At 47.9% G+C, this 16415-nt stretch overlaps 2 protein-coding genes and 1 long non-coding RNA gene across 3 annotated transcripts; all 3 read right to left on the bottom strand.

The window, feature by feature from the left end:
* Positions 1-1386: 1386 nt before the first annotated feature.
* Positions 1387-5368, bottom strand: LOC137914016 (microtubule-associated serine/threonine-protein kinase 3-like). The gene is made up of 6 exons (XM_068757635.1): positions 5305-5368; positions 3184-3407; positions 2814-2936; positions 2598-2734; positions 2333-2514; positions 1387-2252 (listed from the first exon to the last, which is right to left on the bottom strand). The coding sequence occupies exons 1-6, from the start codon at positions 5366-5368 to the stop codon at positions 1387-1389; spliced, it is 1596 nt and encodes a 531-aa protein (XP_068613736.1).
* Positions 5369-5798: 430 nt separating this feature from the next.
* On the bottom strand, positions 5799-6728 carry LOC137914044 (uncharacterized). The gene is made up of 2 exons (XR_011106402.1): positions 6544-6728; positions 5799-6058 (listed from the first exon to the last, which is right to left on the bottom strand). It is a non-coding gene; the product is annotated as an uncharacterized lncRNA (long non-coding RNA).
* Positions 6729-9308: 2580 nt separating this feature from the next.
* Positions 9309-16028, bottom strand: LOC137914040 (major histocompatibility complex class I-related gene protein-like). The gene is made up of 7 exons (XM_068757663.1): positions 15840-16028; positions 14229-14495; positions 13720-13998; positions 12042-12344; positions 11054-11158; positions 9978-10119; positions 9309-9716 (listed from the first exon to the last, which is right to left on the bottom strand). Exons 1-6 carry the CDS (start codon positions 15973-15975, stop codon positions 9983-9985), a joined length of 1227 nt encoding a protein of 408 aa, XP_068613764.1. The 5' UTR covers positions 15976-16028; the 3' UTR covers positions 9309-9716; positions 9978-9982.
* Positions 16029-16415: the final 387 nt, after the last annotated feature.

Here is a 16415-nt window from a genome sequence, read left to right as displayed (position 1 = left end):
CTGAGTGATCACAAAATCACAAACGCAGGCTTTTGGAGAACTACGAACATTGGCATCGTACCAAATTCATATAAAATACATATAGAAGAATTCTGGTAGTTGGTGCAAAGGAAAAAAATCATAAATGCTTGAAACTACAATATAAAAAGGTAAATTAAAGAATACATATCTGGGGGGGTCCAAAAACTCTCTGATCAAAACATTAATGCTAGATCAAATGGGTGATGAATGATCAAATTAAAGAATTCCACATCCTTTCAACCCCCTCCCAAGAGATCCTTAATAATGTGGGAACATCACACTGGGATGTGAAACATGCACAACTGATAACATGAGATTAAATCCTGCCACACTAAGTCCACCTACCCTTAATAGGTCACTTTCAAATGACCTCCATCAGCTGTTATAAGGTCCATTGTTTATACAGCATACACTAACGGCATCGTCATCGCTGCTGCAACGCGACGAGTCCCACATGAAAACGTACCCTTTCCTTCATCTAAGGGCCTCTGGCTGAATTCACCGTCAGTTTTTACCCACAATAATTTAACAAAACCACAGAAATCCACAAACATATTTACAATAGAATGTAAACATTCATCCATCACACGTATATTCTTTTTTTTTTCTGACACCATGCAGACGGTGTGAAGGACATCCTGAAAACACGACGACACGCTTCAGGACAGACGACGGAAGGAGCTGGACGGAGGCTTGATTCAACCCGGCTACGAGACATAGAACGGTTTCTACTACACATCCATGTTACGTTATGATACAAACCACCACTAGAGGAGTGTCAGCACGCACACGCACGCACACAGACTGCTGTAGAATTAGAGCGCATGCATGCATGAAACTTCTTATGTACGAGAGTACCTCTATTTAAATTCGTTCCCATGGCTGAACTGTGCTTTACCACAGCCGTGATTCCAGGTATTGACGTTCAGGACCAGCGAGTCCAGGCAGCGCAGGATATTTGCCCATATTTGTGTAATTCGTGACATTGCTTACGCCTCTCTAGGAAGTCACTGAGGTACAAAACAAACCGTCCGACATCAGCGAGCCTTTGTGTGATATTTGTTTTGTGCGATTCCACAACAATGAACGACCGAAGGAATCCAAAGATTTGTTTTTTAGCAAATGAAACAAGGAAACAAGGTGAGGATATAAAGTCATAAATAAGTTTCATCATTTGAAACTTTTTTTTTGCCACAGTGATTTGCCAGTCCAGAGAGAAAACAAGCGACCCCAAAGCGAACATCGTTTGGCCGTCATTTCGTATGTATTGCTGAGAAATATCGATCAGCAGCCGCTTGTGATTATCTGGGATTCGGTCACAGATTTCTGGGCCTTCGTGTCCGAGCAGGTCCCGAGCCCGACTGACTAAAACGTTGCTTTGTCCTTTGACTGGGCTTTCTGCTGTGCCATTCCCCGTGATCCTCTCCCTTCCAGGTCAACGCTGCATTCGGATTGGGCCGACCCGGCGTTGACCCGGGATGCCTTCGACGCATCCGTTGGGCCGTGTGCCGCCTCCCTCTCCTCCGTGTCATCAAAACTCGTCTCCTGCACGGCCTCCTGTTTCTTGAAGGAGTCCCTTCGCTCAGACAGCGCCAGCTTCCTCATCACCACCACCTCTTTGTGGTGTGGTGAGAGGTGGTTGCCACCGCGGTGTTGAGGGGGGGCAGTGGAGCGGGGGTGCTCGCTGCCCGCGCCGACGGCGTCCTGGTGGCTTCTCTGCCCTCCTCTGTACAGACCCTGGCGGCCGTGCTCGCCAACACAGATAAACCCGGTCAGTGTGTCCCCCTCTCCATCCCCCAGAACCCCCCCTTCAGACAGAGGCACCTCCATGGTGTGGCGGCGGGTGCCGTAGGCCTTCCTATCGCCGTGGAGCCCCACTGTCGTCTTTTCTCCTCCCGTCAGTTTTTCTGCCGATTGGACCCTCTTGAGGAGCGGCGAGCGTGGCGTTTCTGCACTGCGGGGACGCACCGAGTGGCGAGCAACGGTCGGAGGGGATAGCGTCTTGCCATGGAACCCCTGCAGGGATTTGGGGGTACTGGGGAGACAGGATGGGGAACATTGAGGAGAGAGGGGCTGAGGAGGTGGGATGCAGGCCAGTGGCGAAGGAGGGATGCTGCTGGTGGACTTGCAGCGTCCAGCTTTAGTGTAACGACCCAAAACATGAAGGGAACTGGGACGGGCCTGTGGTACAGGCGAGTTAGGGGAGCTGGAGCAAGGAGAAGAACTGGAATCTGGCCAAAGGGGACAGAAGGAAAAACAGTTACGCTGCATCAAAGAGAACGGGGGTCGGTAACATGGGACGGTGACCTACCGCCAGAGTGGTCAGGAGCGGGGGAGCGACAAGGCGTGCACGGCCCAGGCGAGAGGCTTTGGGTCGGGGATCCGGACAGGCTGTCACTGGACGACTGGTGGAACCCTGATGAGAAGCTGCGGCTGCTCTGCATGGGGGGGGGCGTGTGCTTGGACAGCTTCTTCAAGATGCCGCGCCGCCGGCTGGGCGAGTCGAGAGGAGTCGAGAGGAGTCGAGAACAGCGTCCGCGGTGCGACTCCTCCACGGCGGCTGTTACATCACGTACCTGTCCTGGCCGTCCCTCCGCCTGCTCTTCTTGCTGCGTCGGGCCATCTTGGCCTTGTAGCTGATCTTCCTGGCTGGACCCACCTTGATGGACGTGTTCTCCAGCGCGGTGGTCTGCAGGGTCACTCTGTTGCAGCTCTGTCGGAGCAGATAGAAAACATCAATGAAGGCCAGAAACACATTTACGTTTTTATTTAGATCCACTTTATCAATGTACCTTGAGCAAGAGCTCCACAACCTCAGTGTGGACGAGTCCCTGGACAGACTCCCCGTTGACGTGCGTGATGAGGTCACCGGCCCTCAGTCCTGCCTCATGTGCTGGACTGCCATCCTCAACACACTGCAGACACAAATCATTAACCGCCAATCAAAATAACAAGTCAAGCAACGACCGGATCAATCGCTATTATGCCAAAGGCATCGTCAGAGAAGTACAAGAAGCTGAAACACGTGAATACTATCAAATAAAACCTGCAGACGAGATGGTTTTAATGTTTCTATTCGTGTGATCATCGAACTGTAAACGTGCTGAATATACAGAAATGTCCCTTCATGGTAGTGTCCATCAGCTTCAGGGGGACACTTACCCAGACCATGTGGTGAACAGTGTAGACGTCGCTGTCCCCCATGTAGACTCTGATAGCTCGCAGCGTGAAGCCAAACCTCTTCCCAGAGCTGTGGATGACCACCGGGGGCCGGAGGCAGCCGATGCTGACGGACAGATCCCGGCTGGGGGACGAATCTCTGGACGAAGGATTGGATGACAGGGACAGGGACGATTTGGGGCTAGAAGGAGGTCCTGCAGAATTATCTGGAGGGGAATAGAACAGAGTCTTTATAGCGCTGCAGGGTTATGATTGGTACAATTTTCCAGTAGTCACCATCTTGAATTATAATCATGTAAAATATTCTACTGTGAATAGTTAAAACATATAAAACAGTAAGAGAAATAATAGTAATCTGAGCCACAGATCTAGTACTACTACTAAGTACTACTACTACTGTACTTTCGTCTTGTCACAGCAAATCAATGTTCTCCACCTCACCCTGTCCTTTGCATCGTCCTCCCCAACACCAGCCACTCTCATGTCCTCCCTCACTACGTCCATGTCTCTTCTCCTGGGTCGTCCTCTAGTCCTGTCCTTTGCATCGTCCTCCCCAACACCAGCCACACTCATGTCCTCCCTCACTACGTCCATGTGTCTTCTCCTGGGTCGTCCTCTAGTCCTGTCCTTTGCATCGTCCTCCCCAACACCAGCCACTCTCATGTCCTCCCTCACTACGTCCATGTCTCTTCTCCTGGGTCGTCCTCTAGTCCTGTTCCCTGGCAGCTCCAGGGAACAGGAATACGAGATACATGCAATCTAGAGATGAGAACCTGTGAATCACATTTGTCATTTTCAAACGGGGGTGAGGGGCGGTGTCACCAGGCCATTATTTGTTGTTTTCTTGTCAGGAATATTTATTTTAAAAAAAATAATATGATGGTTTTTGAGATCTTGTTATGATTATGTTACTGTTTGTGTTCACTGTAATATTAACTTTTTTTTTGTAATGTGTGCCTCTTCTATTTACATTTCCTCCTTTCCTTTATTTGTTTCGTGTGTGTCGTATGTGCTGAGACGACGAAGCGAAGTACTGGAAGCTGTCTTCACCAGAAATGGAAGAAGCAAATAACCGGCGAGCTGCTGCAGAAGAGCCAACATTGAGTTCTAATTATTTCTTGTCATTGATTGGTTGGAGCGCACCGACCTGTTCATAGGCCATAAACTTAATGGCCGATTCAGGAGCAATCTTGAGGACATTGATCCCATTTCCCCTCCAGAGTGAGAACACGCCTCCTTCCTTGATCATTGCCCTCAGTCCAGACCAGAGATTCATTCCTTGAGATTTAGAACCATGTACCTGAATGCAAAAACAAGTCAATCATCTGAGTACAGTGGGTACAGATACAAGCTGCCAAACTGAGCTAGTTCAACAGGAAGGGGGTGCGAGGTGAGGTCCTTTATCAGGTTCAGGTCGGTGATGGCCCTGGGCAAAAAGCAGTTTTCCAGCCTTGAGGTGCGAGCTTTAGTTTAAAGGCTCTATAGTTGGTGACAGCCCAGAACCGTTCAGTTTGACCACCAATAGGGTCATTTGCTTATTTTCATTTGTTTAAATGTAACCGTTAGATAAAGAACAGCCCCATCTGGTGGGCAGCGATGTTGTGCGCTCTGAAGGTATCGTGATGTCACTAAGTCAAGAGGTGGAGCCATGAACGTTATAAATAAACTTGTTCCGGGAAGCGGAAACAGTTGGTTGGAGGAAGCGCGCCGGACCAGCCGGTCCGGGCAGCGTGAGAGAAAATAGAAGCCTGATGTCCGCCTGTTTCGTTTCGGTGCGTTTGTAAATTAATATCACAATGTTAGAGACTTAATCTCTAACAACCACTCAGTTCCGAGGTGTGAATCAGCCTCGGTCATCCTCGCTGGCGGCTCAGACACTCTTAACGTCAGCTCCTCTAACCGTTTGTTTCACCGTCTCGACAGACAAAAACTCTCCGAGCACAAATGAGAAAAGCTTTGAGACAGCCCTTCACAAAAGTGTAATCGTGAACTTTGTGAAATGACCCACCTGCAGGAAGACTTTTAGACGGTGCAATGGTGCAGTGCCTGTTCGGGACACAGCGCCTGCCATCGCCCCAGCAACCAGCTGCTTCCACACCAGACCTGAGCGCCGCTCACGCTCTGAGAACTCGTCTGGCACAGTCAGATGTTCTCCGATGTCAAACATCTGTGGCACCAGGAGAAATGTAAAGGACAACTTGTACCGGTATATCTTCCAGGTGGCCTTTAATCATTTGTATTGTCGAATTCTCTGCAGGTTACAACTGAATGCATCACGTTTTCACTATAAAAAAAGAAGCAAGCTTTTTCATATGTCTTCTATCTGATCCTTTCTGTTCCAGTTTTGTTATGTCCTGATCAGGGTTATAATAGTTTTGGATTTTTAATTCTAGTTTAGTTTTAGTTAGTTTTGAATTTGTTTTCTCTAATTCAGTTAGTTTTAGTTAGTTTTTAGAGTGGATTTGTTAGTTTTTATTAGTTTTAGTTTTGTTTTTATTAGTTTAATTTCGTTTTTATTAGTTTTAGTTTTTTATACTTTCAGTTATTTGTCAGATGCAGGATTAAAATATAATAAAATAATACAAATCAACAAAAGATAACATATAAAACATTTATTCAGTAATTTTAAACAACCAACCGTAACAGTCCGCAGCATAGCTGCTAACGTGCTACAATCTCAGACTTAATACTTCATTTGCCGCTGATGATTTGCTCTCAGCGTGGACAAGCTTTCTGGCTCTTGATATCAGCGAGTCAGTATTTGGGTCTTCAGGCAGCGTTCAGGGTGAGCTGAAGGGTGAGAGCCAGACATGGATCCTCTGGAACTTGTTGGTTTTTGCATCTGGCAGGTCAAGCTCTGAGCAAAAAGAAAAAACAAATGTAAACCACACAAAGAATAGTACAGTCTAATAATTATTCATGAATTACGACTGTCTGTAATAACCCTTGTTTTTACAGCAGGGATAATAACGTTACTCGTTTCATGATGTTTAATTTCTTACACTGTTAGCACCCTAAACTAGTTTCCCCAGGATAACACATTTAATGTTGTATATTTATAATGAAGCCCAATATTAGATCTGAAATCATGACATGACAATAACGATGATGTCAGTGTGACAATTATACATTTCAGGTTTTAGCGGATGGAGGCTCCAACATTTGTGATTGGCATTTTAGGTTTTGGATCAGAATGAGTAAAACAAATAATTTATTTCATCTCCTTTTGGGACTTTATGGGGTTTTAATATCAATTAAAGTTTACAACACTGATTATTGTTACATTTTATATCAGCATAAAAGGTCAACAAGACTAATGTATTTGGGACTAGAACCACTCACCAACGTGTTCAGTGTCCTCGTCGTCCGTCTCTGATCCAATCCACGGTTCATCAAGACCATCTCCAGGGCCTCCTGGCTGAGGGGGGCTCCATCGGGGGGCTCCTCACTTTGGGCTTGGCTCCAAGCAGCTCATCTTCTTCTCATGTCTCATTAATGCAGCGAGCCGTGCCCCCCCAGTGTGTGTGTGTGTGTGGGGGGGGGGGGGGGGGGCTCCAGTCGGTGCAGGTTAAAAGCAGCCCGTTATTGTTGTCTCCTTCGCGGTGCTAACTGCTAGCCGGGGGGCTGCTTCTGTTACGGGGGGGGGCTAATCGCTGTTAGCTTTCTTGTTTCCCTCCGTCGTAATAAACACATTCCACATGGGGCTGGAGCGCTCGGCGCTTCCTGCCGGCTTCCGTCGGAAGTGACGTCACCAACCCGATTCTCAACGATTAGTGACGGGAACAGCCGGACGGAGCCGCCAGCACGCGTAACTCCTCGAGCAAAATAAATCAATTTCAAAATCGATTAAAACGAAAACGAAGAGATTAGTGTCTTTAATTTTTATTAGTTTTAGTTAGTTTTGTGAACGGACAATACCGTTTTAGTTAGTTTTCGTGTTCTATTTTAATTATCGTTTTTATTAGTTCTAGTTAACGAAAATGTTTTTTCAATTCTAGTTTTCGTTTTTTCGTTAGTTTTCGTTAACTATAATAACCCTGGTCCTGATCTTTTTTCAGAATAGTTTTTATTTATTTAGTTCTATTTTATTTTTATTTTATTTTGTATTTTTATTTTTGTTTATGTGGCCATATGTAGTCTCCCTCCGTGCCACTGAGGGGCGCTATGCGGTGGTGTAGGTTCGCCCCTCAATGGCCGGCATATACTTCCTGTAGCTGCGCGCGCATCCACGCCTCTTCCGGGTTACTCATGGCTGTCGTGGCGTGACGGACGCGAATGAATGACCGTCTGCGCGCGGGATTTGTTGTCAGAGCAGCTGATCGGTGATAGAGCTGAGGCGCGGGCTGGCCTGCTCGTCTGATCTCCGGTGAAATCGAGCGGCGGATGTGTTTGCTCTGCTGTCCTGTTGGCAGTGAGATTATTATTTCTGGAAGGTTGAAGAGGCGTGTGGGCCGTTCACAGCCACTGCCCTCCCCTGATCGTGGCTGCTGCTTTAGGTGGAAATTCCTCTGTTTCATATTGTTTGTGCTGACTGTTATGGTGCCTTATGTTAATCAGTGTTAATAATTGTTGTTAAACCGATACCAATTTTGAAGACACAGCTGTATGTCAATCTGAGAATAAACTGTGTGAACCGGACCCGCTCTCTGCCTGTGTGGAATGAATCGAACCTGTGTCCCTGGAGTAGGGATACGCGCACCAGTACAATTCAGGAGAGATAATTCCTCCTAGATAATTCCCAGGAGTAAAATTCCCTGGGTGGCGTTGTCGCAACCAAAACTCCATCAACCTGTCACATTTTCAGATGACAGTAATTACGGGGCAGAATGGTGGCGCAGTGATTAGCGCCGCCGCCTCACAGCAAACAGGTACTGGGTTCGATTTCCATTCTGTGTGGCCCCGCAATGCGCTGGTGACACATCCTGGGAGTACCCCGCCTCTCGCCCGTAGTCAGAAGACACGATTGTTTCATGTACAAGAAGATGTTATTTTATTTTACTTCTATTGAAACAGGTAAGTTAATTGAGAACTAATTCTCATTTGGAACATGAGCCAATCAGAGACTGCAGACTCCGCCTCCAAAAGACTATTGGATCTTGTGAGACAGTAAACAGGGCTTCCGGATCAGAGGGGCCAAACCTGCTCTAGCTTGCTGCTCCGGAACGGGAAAAGATACAACTACAACTGTAACATATATGAAACCAGAATGAACTATGAGTGTTCACACCAAATCTGAAGTCTCTAGCTCCAGAATTGAGGTCAGGATGGACTCCTGAAAAATGCAGATTTTAGAACGAAAATTAGCTCTCAGATCCGGATTGTGATCCGGATTCGGCCGAAATTAGTCATGGTCATAGACCTTTAAGGAGTACTTATGTGTGATTTTTTTTCAGATCCATACCGCCATGCGTTTTGAAGAAATTAAGAAAAGTGCCCTATCTCGCAATGTTAAAGAATCCTTTAAAAACATTCTAGAATCTGGATCCAGACAGACAGACAAACAGACCCAATTGCAATACCCTTGCCTCCCCTTCGGCGAGGGTAATAAAGACTCCACAAAGAAAGGCCCCCAGCCGGATTTGAACCTGCGACCTCCATCCAAAACGCAGGATGGCTGTTATCAGTCTGACTATCAGGAACTGTATCATTTCTGTCACTGAACGCAGCAGACTTACATGCGATTTTAGTTTTATAGATTGGAGACAGAGCAATGAGACTGGGAATATTCATGGGATTGGAGACGGATCAGTCAGACTGGGAATATTCACGGGATTGGAGAAGGAGCAATCGGACTGGGAATATTCACGGGATTGGAGACGGACCAATCGGACTGGGAATATTCATGGGATTGGAGACGGAGCAATCGGACTGGGAATATACATGGGATTGGAGACGGATCAATCAGACTGGGAATATTCATGGGATTGGAGACGGAGCAATCGGACTGGGAATATTCATGGTATTGGAGACGGAGCAATGAGACTGGGAATATTCATGGTATTGGAGACGGAGCAATGAGACTGGGAATACTCATGGGATTGGAGACGGAGCAATGAGACTGGGAATATTCATGGGATTGGAGACGGATCAATCAAACAAGAAACAGGTGGAAAATGTGGGATTTTATTGTAAAGCAGAACTTTCTGTCTAAAGAAAGGAACCAGCAGGACGACTTCAGCCTTCGTCTCGTTAACAACACAGGAAGTGATTGTGATCCGTGAACAGACAGGAAGCACTGGGGGAGGGGCGGAGTCCAGGAGGAACAAAGACACGCCCGTTTACTCCGACACCTCCGGATGAAGACAGTCTTAAAGATCCTGTTTGACGTCTCCAGAGAAGAGAGACGAGAACAATCCCCGAAATATCTAAATGACACCGTTTAGACTCTAATCAATAAGTATCGATCACTGGATCCTCGTCGCTGATGTCTTTGATCGGATCGGGTTCTGGTGAAGACCCGGTGGACTCCAGTTCAAACAGGACGATGTGGGGACACCGCTCCTTGTCCCAGAACCCTGCGGAGACAGAACCAACAGAACTGAGCAGAAACGCCACGAAGCCACACCCGAACCCGATCAGTCCACCTTAAATGTCCAGGTGGACTCATTGTCTTTGTCCAACAACCTCAGATCCCTTCAGGTGAAACCGCTTCACCTTTTGTTGTGGGAAAAGACACCAAAGGACAAAGACTATCTTGTCTCACAAGTCTGACAGAGAATAATCTCCCCGTGTCAGAAGGTTCTTCTACACATAGTGTCCCACACGAAGACACTCACTGCGTTCATTCTGTCCTTGTCCCAACGCCCTCCGGCTGGATGATGACCTCCGGCTGCATGTCCACCTCTGGCTGCATGTCCACCTCTGGCTGCAGTCTCTTCGTGAGCTCAGCGCTGTCCTCAGAAGGTGGACGAGGTTTACCTGGATAACAAAGACGCATCATTCCACCGCTCACGGTTGCAGGTGAACGGATGCGAGTGGATCACCAGCAACACTCCATCAAACAAAAGTAGCTGCTGCTAAACAGAGGAGACGAAGAACGGGACGTCCTCCGAAAGGAACCGGGGACAGTTTAACGCTTGTGTTACAAAAAAAGTCCAATTCATGACCCTTCAAGTGGACAAAATGTCCACCTGTAAAATGTAATATTTTTCCTGACCTCATTCTGGACCTGATCCAGTTGGAGAGATAGACACCCCCCCCCCTGCGTGTCAAACTCCATAAACATTGATAAATAATCAACTGAGATATTGAGGAAAATATTTTGAATCTCCATTGACTGCAATATTAACAAATAGTTCCAAGTGATCCAGAATCCAGGATCTCTTCTGGATCATCACCGAAATGTAATCATCTGTCCCTGGAAACATTCCCGACAAATCCTGGAAACTTCATCCAGATCCGTCCAGAACCTTTTGAGTTATCTTGCTAACAGCCGGACAGACAAACGGCGGTGGGAAATATGGGTTTTCAAATTTAAGCCCAAATTACCCCCCTTTCAAAAATCACCCCTCTGTGACCTTTTCTTGGACACTATGTAGAACAAATGGACATTTTTGTCTCAAGGGTCGTGGACAGGTTAAACACGGATTACACAGTCAAATTATGGACGTTGAGATTTTGTGACTCCGCCTCACCAAAGAGGACGGTGGTTGTCCTGGAGGGAGTTTAGAATTTCTGAAATGGACTAAACTGTCCAGGAGTTACTCAAGGGTCAACACAGCACGACTGTCTTCCCTGGTCCGTCATCGTGGTTCTGGACTCTGAAGCTGAAACCACCTCCTGTTTGCTTCATCAGGTCAAAGTGTCCAATCAAAGCCAGGAGACAGAGACTGGTTCTGTCTGGGTCGCTCACCTGTCCTCTGTTTGTACAGCTTGAATCCAACGGCAGCCGTGAGGACGAGAAGAACCGCTGCAGTGATGACGATGATGATGATGGCGTTCACGTTAGTGGGTTCCTCTGGAGAGCAGAAAACAACAAGTCAGAGAACAACGTCCATGTCCCAACAGAACCGTCCTGCAGACGGACACCACCTGGTTGGTGGTCCTGCCGTCCTCTTTAGGTGGTTTCATGTCCACCTGTCCACAGGAGGACGGTCTGTGCTGCTTTCTGTCCTGATGTTGGTTCCAGTCTCAGGGAGACTCGTCCAATGTTCTAATGTTCTGACAGAGGTTTGACTTTAAAACTAGAAACTTCTGAAAACTGAAATGGATCCAAAATACTTTTTCTCCAACTCCAGACCGAAACCTCCGAAGCGCTGGAACGCTGCGTCGCTCTGCTGAGGCTGGACAGTCCCACAGCTCTGTGGACCTGTCCTCATGGAGAATCCTGCTAACAAGCAGATCCAGGTCCAATCAGAACCTCCTCCACGGTTCTGGATCATCCTGCTAACAAGCAGATCCAGGTCCAATCAGAACTTCCTCCGCAGTTCTGGATCATCCTACTAACAGATCCAGGTCCAATCAGAACCTAATCCGCGGTTCTGGATCATCCTGCTAACAGATCCAGGTCCAATCAGAACCTCCTCCGCTGAGGACATGAACTGACTTTACTGACATCGTCCTGCATGAATGAAAGCCCAGTGGACATCGGACCGCCACCACCAACAGAACTATCACTGATTCAAAGGCTTCCGTCTTCTGTGCAGGTACTGGGTTAGGGTTCTGGTACCGTTGTCTGGGTCCCGGGTGGGTTATTGATTATCTGAACTCTAAAGTTACACAGAAAACAGCAAACGACAATAAAAGAAACAAAACTTCTGTCCAACTCTTCAAACCCATGATCTGGACCATCAGAGAGACAGAAATGTGTCCCCACCTTCACCCCCTGATCCCAGTCTCACCCCAGTTGGTCCAGATCTTTCCTTTGTCCAGTCTGGTGACCAAGTCGTCCTTCACACCGAAGAGCTGGAACACACAGTCGTACCTCCTCCAGTCTTCAGCCGCCACCGATGAAAGGTCCAGGTCCACACTCATCTGGAAGGTTCCGTCATGGTTGGGGAGGATCTCTCCGTGCTCCACCTCCTCATGAAGCTCCTCCCCATCCTTCCTCCAGAAGAGAGCGGCTCTGTCTGGGTAGAAACCTGTAGCGAAGCAGCTGACAGGAGAGGAAGGAGTCTTCTGGAGGAGAAACACTGAGGGGAGCTCTGGAGGAGGAGACAAAGACACGTTAGAGAGGGGAGCTCTGGAGGAGGAGACTAAGACACGTTAGAGAGGAGAGATCTGGAGGAGGAGACAAAGACACGTTAGAGAGGAGAGATCTGGAGGAGGAGACAAAGACACGTTAGAGAGGAGAGATCTGGAGGAGGAGACAAAGACACGTTAGAGAGGGGAGATCTGGAGGAGGAGACAAAGACACGTTAGAGAGGGGAGCTCTGGAGGAGGAGACAAAGACACGTTATAGAAGGGAGCTCTGGAGGAGACAAAGACACGTTATAGAAGGGAGATCTGGAGGAGGAGACAAAGACACGTTATAGAAGGGAGCTCTGGAGGAGACAAAGACACGTTATAGAAGGGAGATCTGGAGGAGGAAACAAAGACACGTTAGAGAGGGGAGATCTGGAGGAGGAGACAAAGACACGTTATTGAGGGGAGCTCTGGAGGAGGAGACAAAGACACGTTAGAGAGGGGAGCTCTGGAGGAGGAGACAAAGACACGTTAGAGAGGGGAGCTCTGGGGGAGGAGACAAAGACACGTTAGAGAGGGGAGCACTGGAGGAGGAGACAAAGACACGTTAGAGAGGGGAGATCTGGAGGAGGAGACAAAGACACGTTAGAGAGGAGAGATCTGGAGGAGGAGACAAAGACACGTTATAAAGGGGAGCACTGGAGGAGGAGACAAAGACACGTTATTGAGGGGAGCTCTGGAGGAGGAGACAAAGACACGTTAGAGAGGGGAGATCTGGAGGAGGAGACAAAGACACGTTATAGAGGAGAGCTCTGGAGGAGGAGACAAAGACACGTTATTGAGGGGAGATCTGGAGGAGGAGACAAAGACACGTTATAAAGGGGAGCACTGGAGGAGGAGACAAAGACACGTTATTGAGGGGAGCTCTGGAGGAGGAGACAAAGACACGTTATAAAGGGGAGCACTGGAGGAGGAGACAAAGACACGTTAGAGAGGGGAGCTCTGGAGGAGGAGACAAAGACACGTTAGAGAGGGGAGCTCTGGAGGAGGAGACAAAGACACGTTAGAGAGGGGAGATCTGGAGGAGACAAAGACACGTTATTGAGGGGAGCTCTGGAGGAGGAGACAAAGACACGTTAGAGAGGGGAGCTCTGGAGGAGGAGACAAAGACACGTCATCAGGAGTCACTGTTGTCGCCAGAGACACTGAAACGACGCAAATAAACCTCAGAGGAGAGGAGGCGACAAAAGAAGGGAGGAGCAGAGGAGAAGAAGACTGAAGGAGAGAGGAGGACAGAGAGGTAAAGGACAGAGTGTGTCTCTGTGTGTGGGTCAGAAACAGCAGAGGAACATGAAGGTTGTTGGTTTGAAACTCCACCAGGTGATGTGCTTCTACCTGTTCTCAGCAGAGAGCTCCTCCCATACTCCAGATACTTCCTCCCCCACTCAGGACACTCCTGGGTGAGGTAATGCTTCCTGTGTTCCATCAGAGCTCTATCATGATCCCATCTGTGTTTGGTGATGACAGCCTGAGGACTGGGAGCGATCCATGTCTCCGTCTTCAGGTCCAGGACGATGAAGTCTTCTCCATTATAACCATACTGATTAAAACCAGTGACCTCTCCAGTCTCATCGTCCCACTCACAGCCAGACAGCCACTGGATAATGTGGACACCTGAGAGAGAGACAGACTCCAGTCATCGACCTGGTCCTCACTGGACCCAGCAGAACCAGCAGAACCAGCAGAACCAGTCTGTGTCCCGGAGCTTTAGAAACCCAGCAGTGATGCAAAAGGGTTCCTGCAGAGGTGTGTGTGTGTGTGTGTGTGTGTGTGTGTGTGCGTGTGTGTGTGTGTGTGTTTACTTCCTACAGCATGAACACAACATTTAATAAACACAAACAAACCTTCTGATTGGTTGAAGCGCTTCCTTAAAGTTTCCATGTTGAATTTGAACTGTTCTTGGTTCACCACACCGATCCTCGTCTGTCGGGTCCAGTACTCTGGATCCTCTGCTGTGACTTTGTCCATCCAGTCCTGTGTGGGTTCTGCTCTCTTGGTCTTACTGTCATAGTGAATCATCTGGACGTCATCGATCAAACCAACGGCCACAAACTCCGGGAAGTTTGAGACTCCAGAAGACGCCGTGTAGAAATACTTCAAAGAGTGAGTCTCTGAAAGAAAAACCAGAATCACGATCTGAAGGTTGAACCTGTTTCCACCTGATGACATCACTTCCTGCTCTCCACTCACACCTGAACCTGTGACCGATGACAACTTCTGGTTCTGATTACAGGTTTGAACTCTGAGGCTCCTGCAGCTGAAACCCAGCAGAACTTCTTCTTCTGTGGTTTCACAAAGTCGCGCTGGTCATTTTCCACCATCAGCTGATAACTGGCATCATTTTCAAGGCCAGATGTCGGAGAGTTTGTGAATTAAAACGGTTTAACCCTGAAGATTTGGGTTTCAGCACCACAACAAATAAAGGTGTGACCCGGTCCCGAAACACCGTCAGGTCCTGATGGGCAGAACCTGCAGAACCCAAAGCCTGTTTCACTCACAACAGATTTTGTGATGAATATTTCTCATTAATATTGATATATTTAATATTTGAAGGACACGGTTCTGAATAAGAAAGAACGCCAGTCTAACATCGGTTATAACAGCAGTTATAACACCAGTTATAATACCAGTTATAACACCAGTCAGCAGTTATTACAGCAGTTATAATACCAGTTATAACACCAGTTATAACAGCAGTTATAACACCGGTTATAACAGCAGTTATAACAGCAGTTATAATATCCGTTGGATTCAGAGCGGATTCTGATCCTCTGACGTTCCAACATTCCCTCCATCATCAGCTGACGTCTCTTCCTTCTCGTCCTGGTTCTAACAGTTGGTTCTGTTCAGGTATCAACAGGAAGGTTCTCTGATTTGTTCTCTTTGAGTTCTGACACTTCCATTGTTGTTCTCCTCAGAACCTCCGCCGTCGTCTGAAGACGGTGGACGTCCTGTTTCTGTGTCACGTCCAGAATGCTGAACAAATCCGTCCCCTGCTCATAGTTCGGTGTGGAAACCGTGCGGTCCAGTCCATGCTGGGTTCTGAGGCTGACACGGGTCAGAACCCATCCAAACGGATCAGGACATTTGTCAGCTGGAGAATAAAGCTGTCCACTCTCTGGTGGACAAACTCTATCATGAAGACGCAGCTTGGAAACCATCTCTAAACCGGTTTGTTGTTGGACCTCAGCAGAACCACCGACCGACACCAGCACACCTCCGTCATCAGGTCTGATGTCCGTCTGAGCCGGAGGTTCTGAACCCATCAAATTAAAGAGGACAAAGAAGGAAGAACTACCTCTGTCCTCCTGTCCCAGTTGGACCTGAAGTAAATGGACTTTACAGGAAGAACTTTAAGATGACGGGTCGGTACCGTTTGGACATTTCTAGACTCCTAACATGTCAGGAAGTCCAACAACAGAACCGTCAACCCAGAGAGCAGGATAGAAACTCACCTCCCACCGCCCCAGGTACACCTGTACCCAGAACCAGAACCAGAACCAGAACCGAGGTCTTCATCGTGAACTGTCCCATCTGCAGCTCAAACAACAGAACAGCCACAAGATTCTTTAAAGCTTCCAGTCCGACCATCAAGGGTGAAGTGAGGACAAAACACGAGAGGAGCGGACTTCCCCGTCCGTCTGAGCCAATCAGGATTTAGTCTGAGCCAATCAGAATTTAGTCTGAGCGATGACGTCGCTTGTTACTCGGCAGAACTGTCACAGGCTGTGAATCAAAAGCGAAAGTAGAATGGATCTTATTTTAAGCTGCGTCAGAGTCTTTGTTTGAGCGTCTCAGCAGGTTCTGAGTTCTGGACGCTGAAAACTTCTGGACCGACAGAAACGTGAGCCGCTGTTGATGTTTGATCCGGATGCTGCTCCGCTTTCTGCTCCACTTTCACTGCGCTCATGTTCCTGGTAGAGTCAATGCGGAATAATAAAAGTCCCACCTTGAGTTCTTCAGCTGAGACAACAGAACCCATGATCCGAACAGGGTCCATCTTTACCTGACAGGTTCTGCTGTTGGTGACG

The sequence above is a fragment of the Brachionichthys hirsutus genome, unplaced genomic scaffold, assembly GCF_040956055.1.
Source record: "Brachionichthys hirsutus isolate HB-005 unplaced genomic scaffold, CSIRO-AGI_Bhir_v1 contig_261, whole genome shotgun sequence".
Taxonomy (NCBI): Eukaryota; Metazoa; Chordata; class Actinopteri; order Lophiiformes; family Brachionichthyidae; genus Brachionichthys; species Brachionichthys hirsutus.
The sequence above is the reverse complement of the archived record's forward strand: the minus strand, read 5'-3'. Positions and strand labels throughout refer to the sequence as shown.

Bases quoted from the DNA above. Each gene is read 5' to 3' on its own strand.
- LOC137914016 (XM_068757635.1), bottom strand. From the start codon at position 5,368: ATGTTTGACATCGGAGAACATCTGACTGTGCCAGACGAGTTCTCAGAG. The intron at 3,408-5,304 runs GTCTGGTGTGGA...ATTCCCCTCCAG, and splicing joins AGAGCGTGAGCGGCGCTCAG to ATAATTCTGCAGGACCTCCT. The intron at 2,735-2,813 runs GTACATTGATAA...CTGCTCCGACAG, and splicing joins TTGTGGAGCTCTTGCTCAAG to AGCTGCAACAGAGTGACCCT.
- LOC137914040 (XM_068757663.1), bottom strand. From the start codon at position 15,975: ATGGTCGGACTGGAAGCTTTAAAGAATCTTGTGGCTGTTCTGTTGTTT. The intron at 12,345-13,719 runs GTAGAAGCACAT...CTCCTCCTCCAG, and splicing joins GAGCTCTCTGCTGAGAACAG to AGCTCCCCTCAGTGTTTCTC. The intron at 10,120-11,053 runs GTGAGCGACCCA...TTTGTTATCCAG, and splicing joins GCTGTACAAACAGAGGACAG to GTAAACCTCGTCCACCTTCT.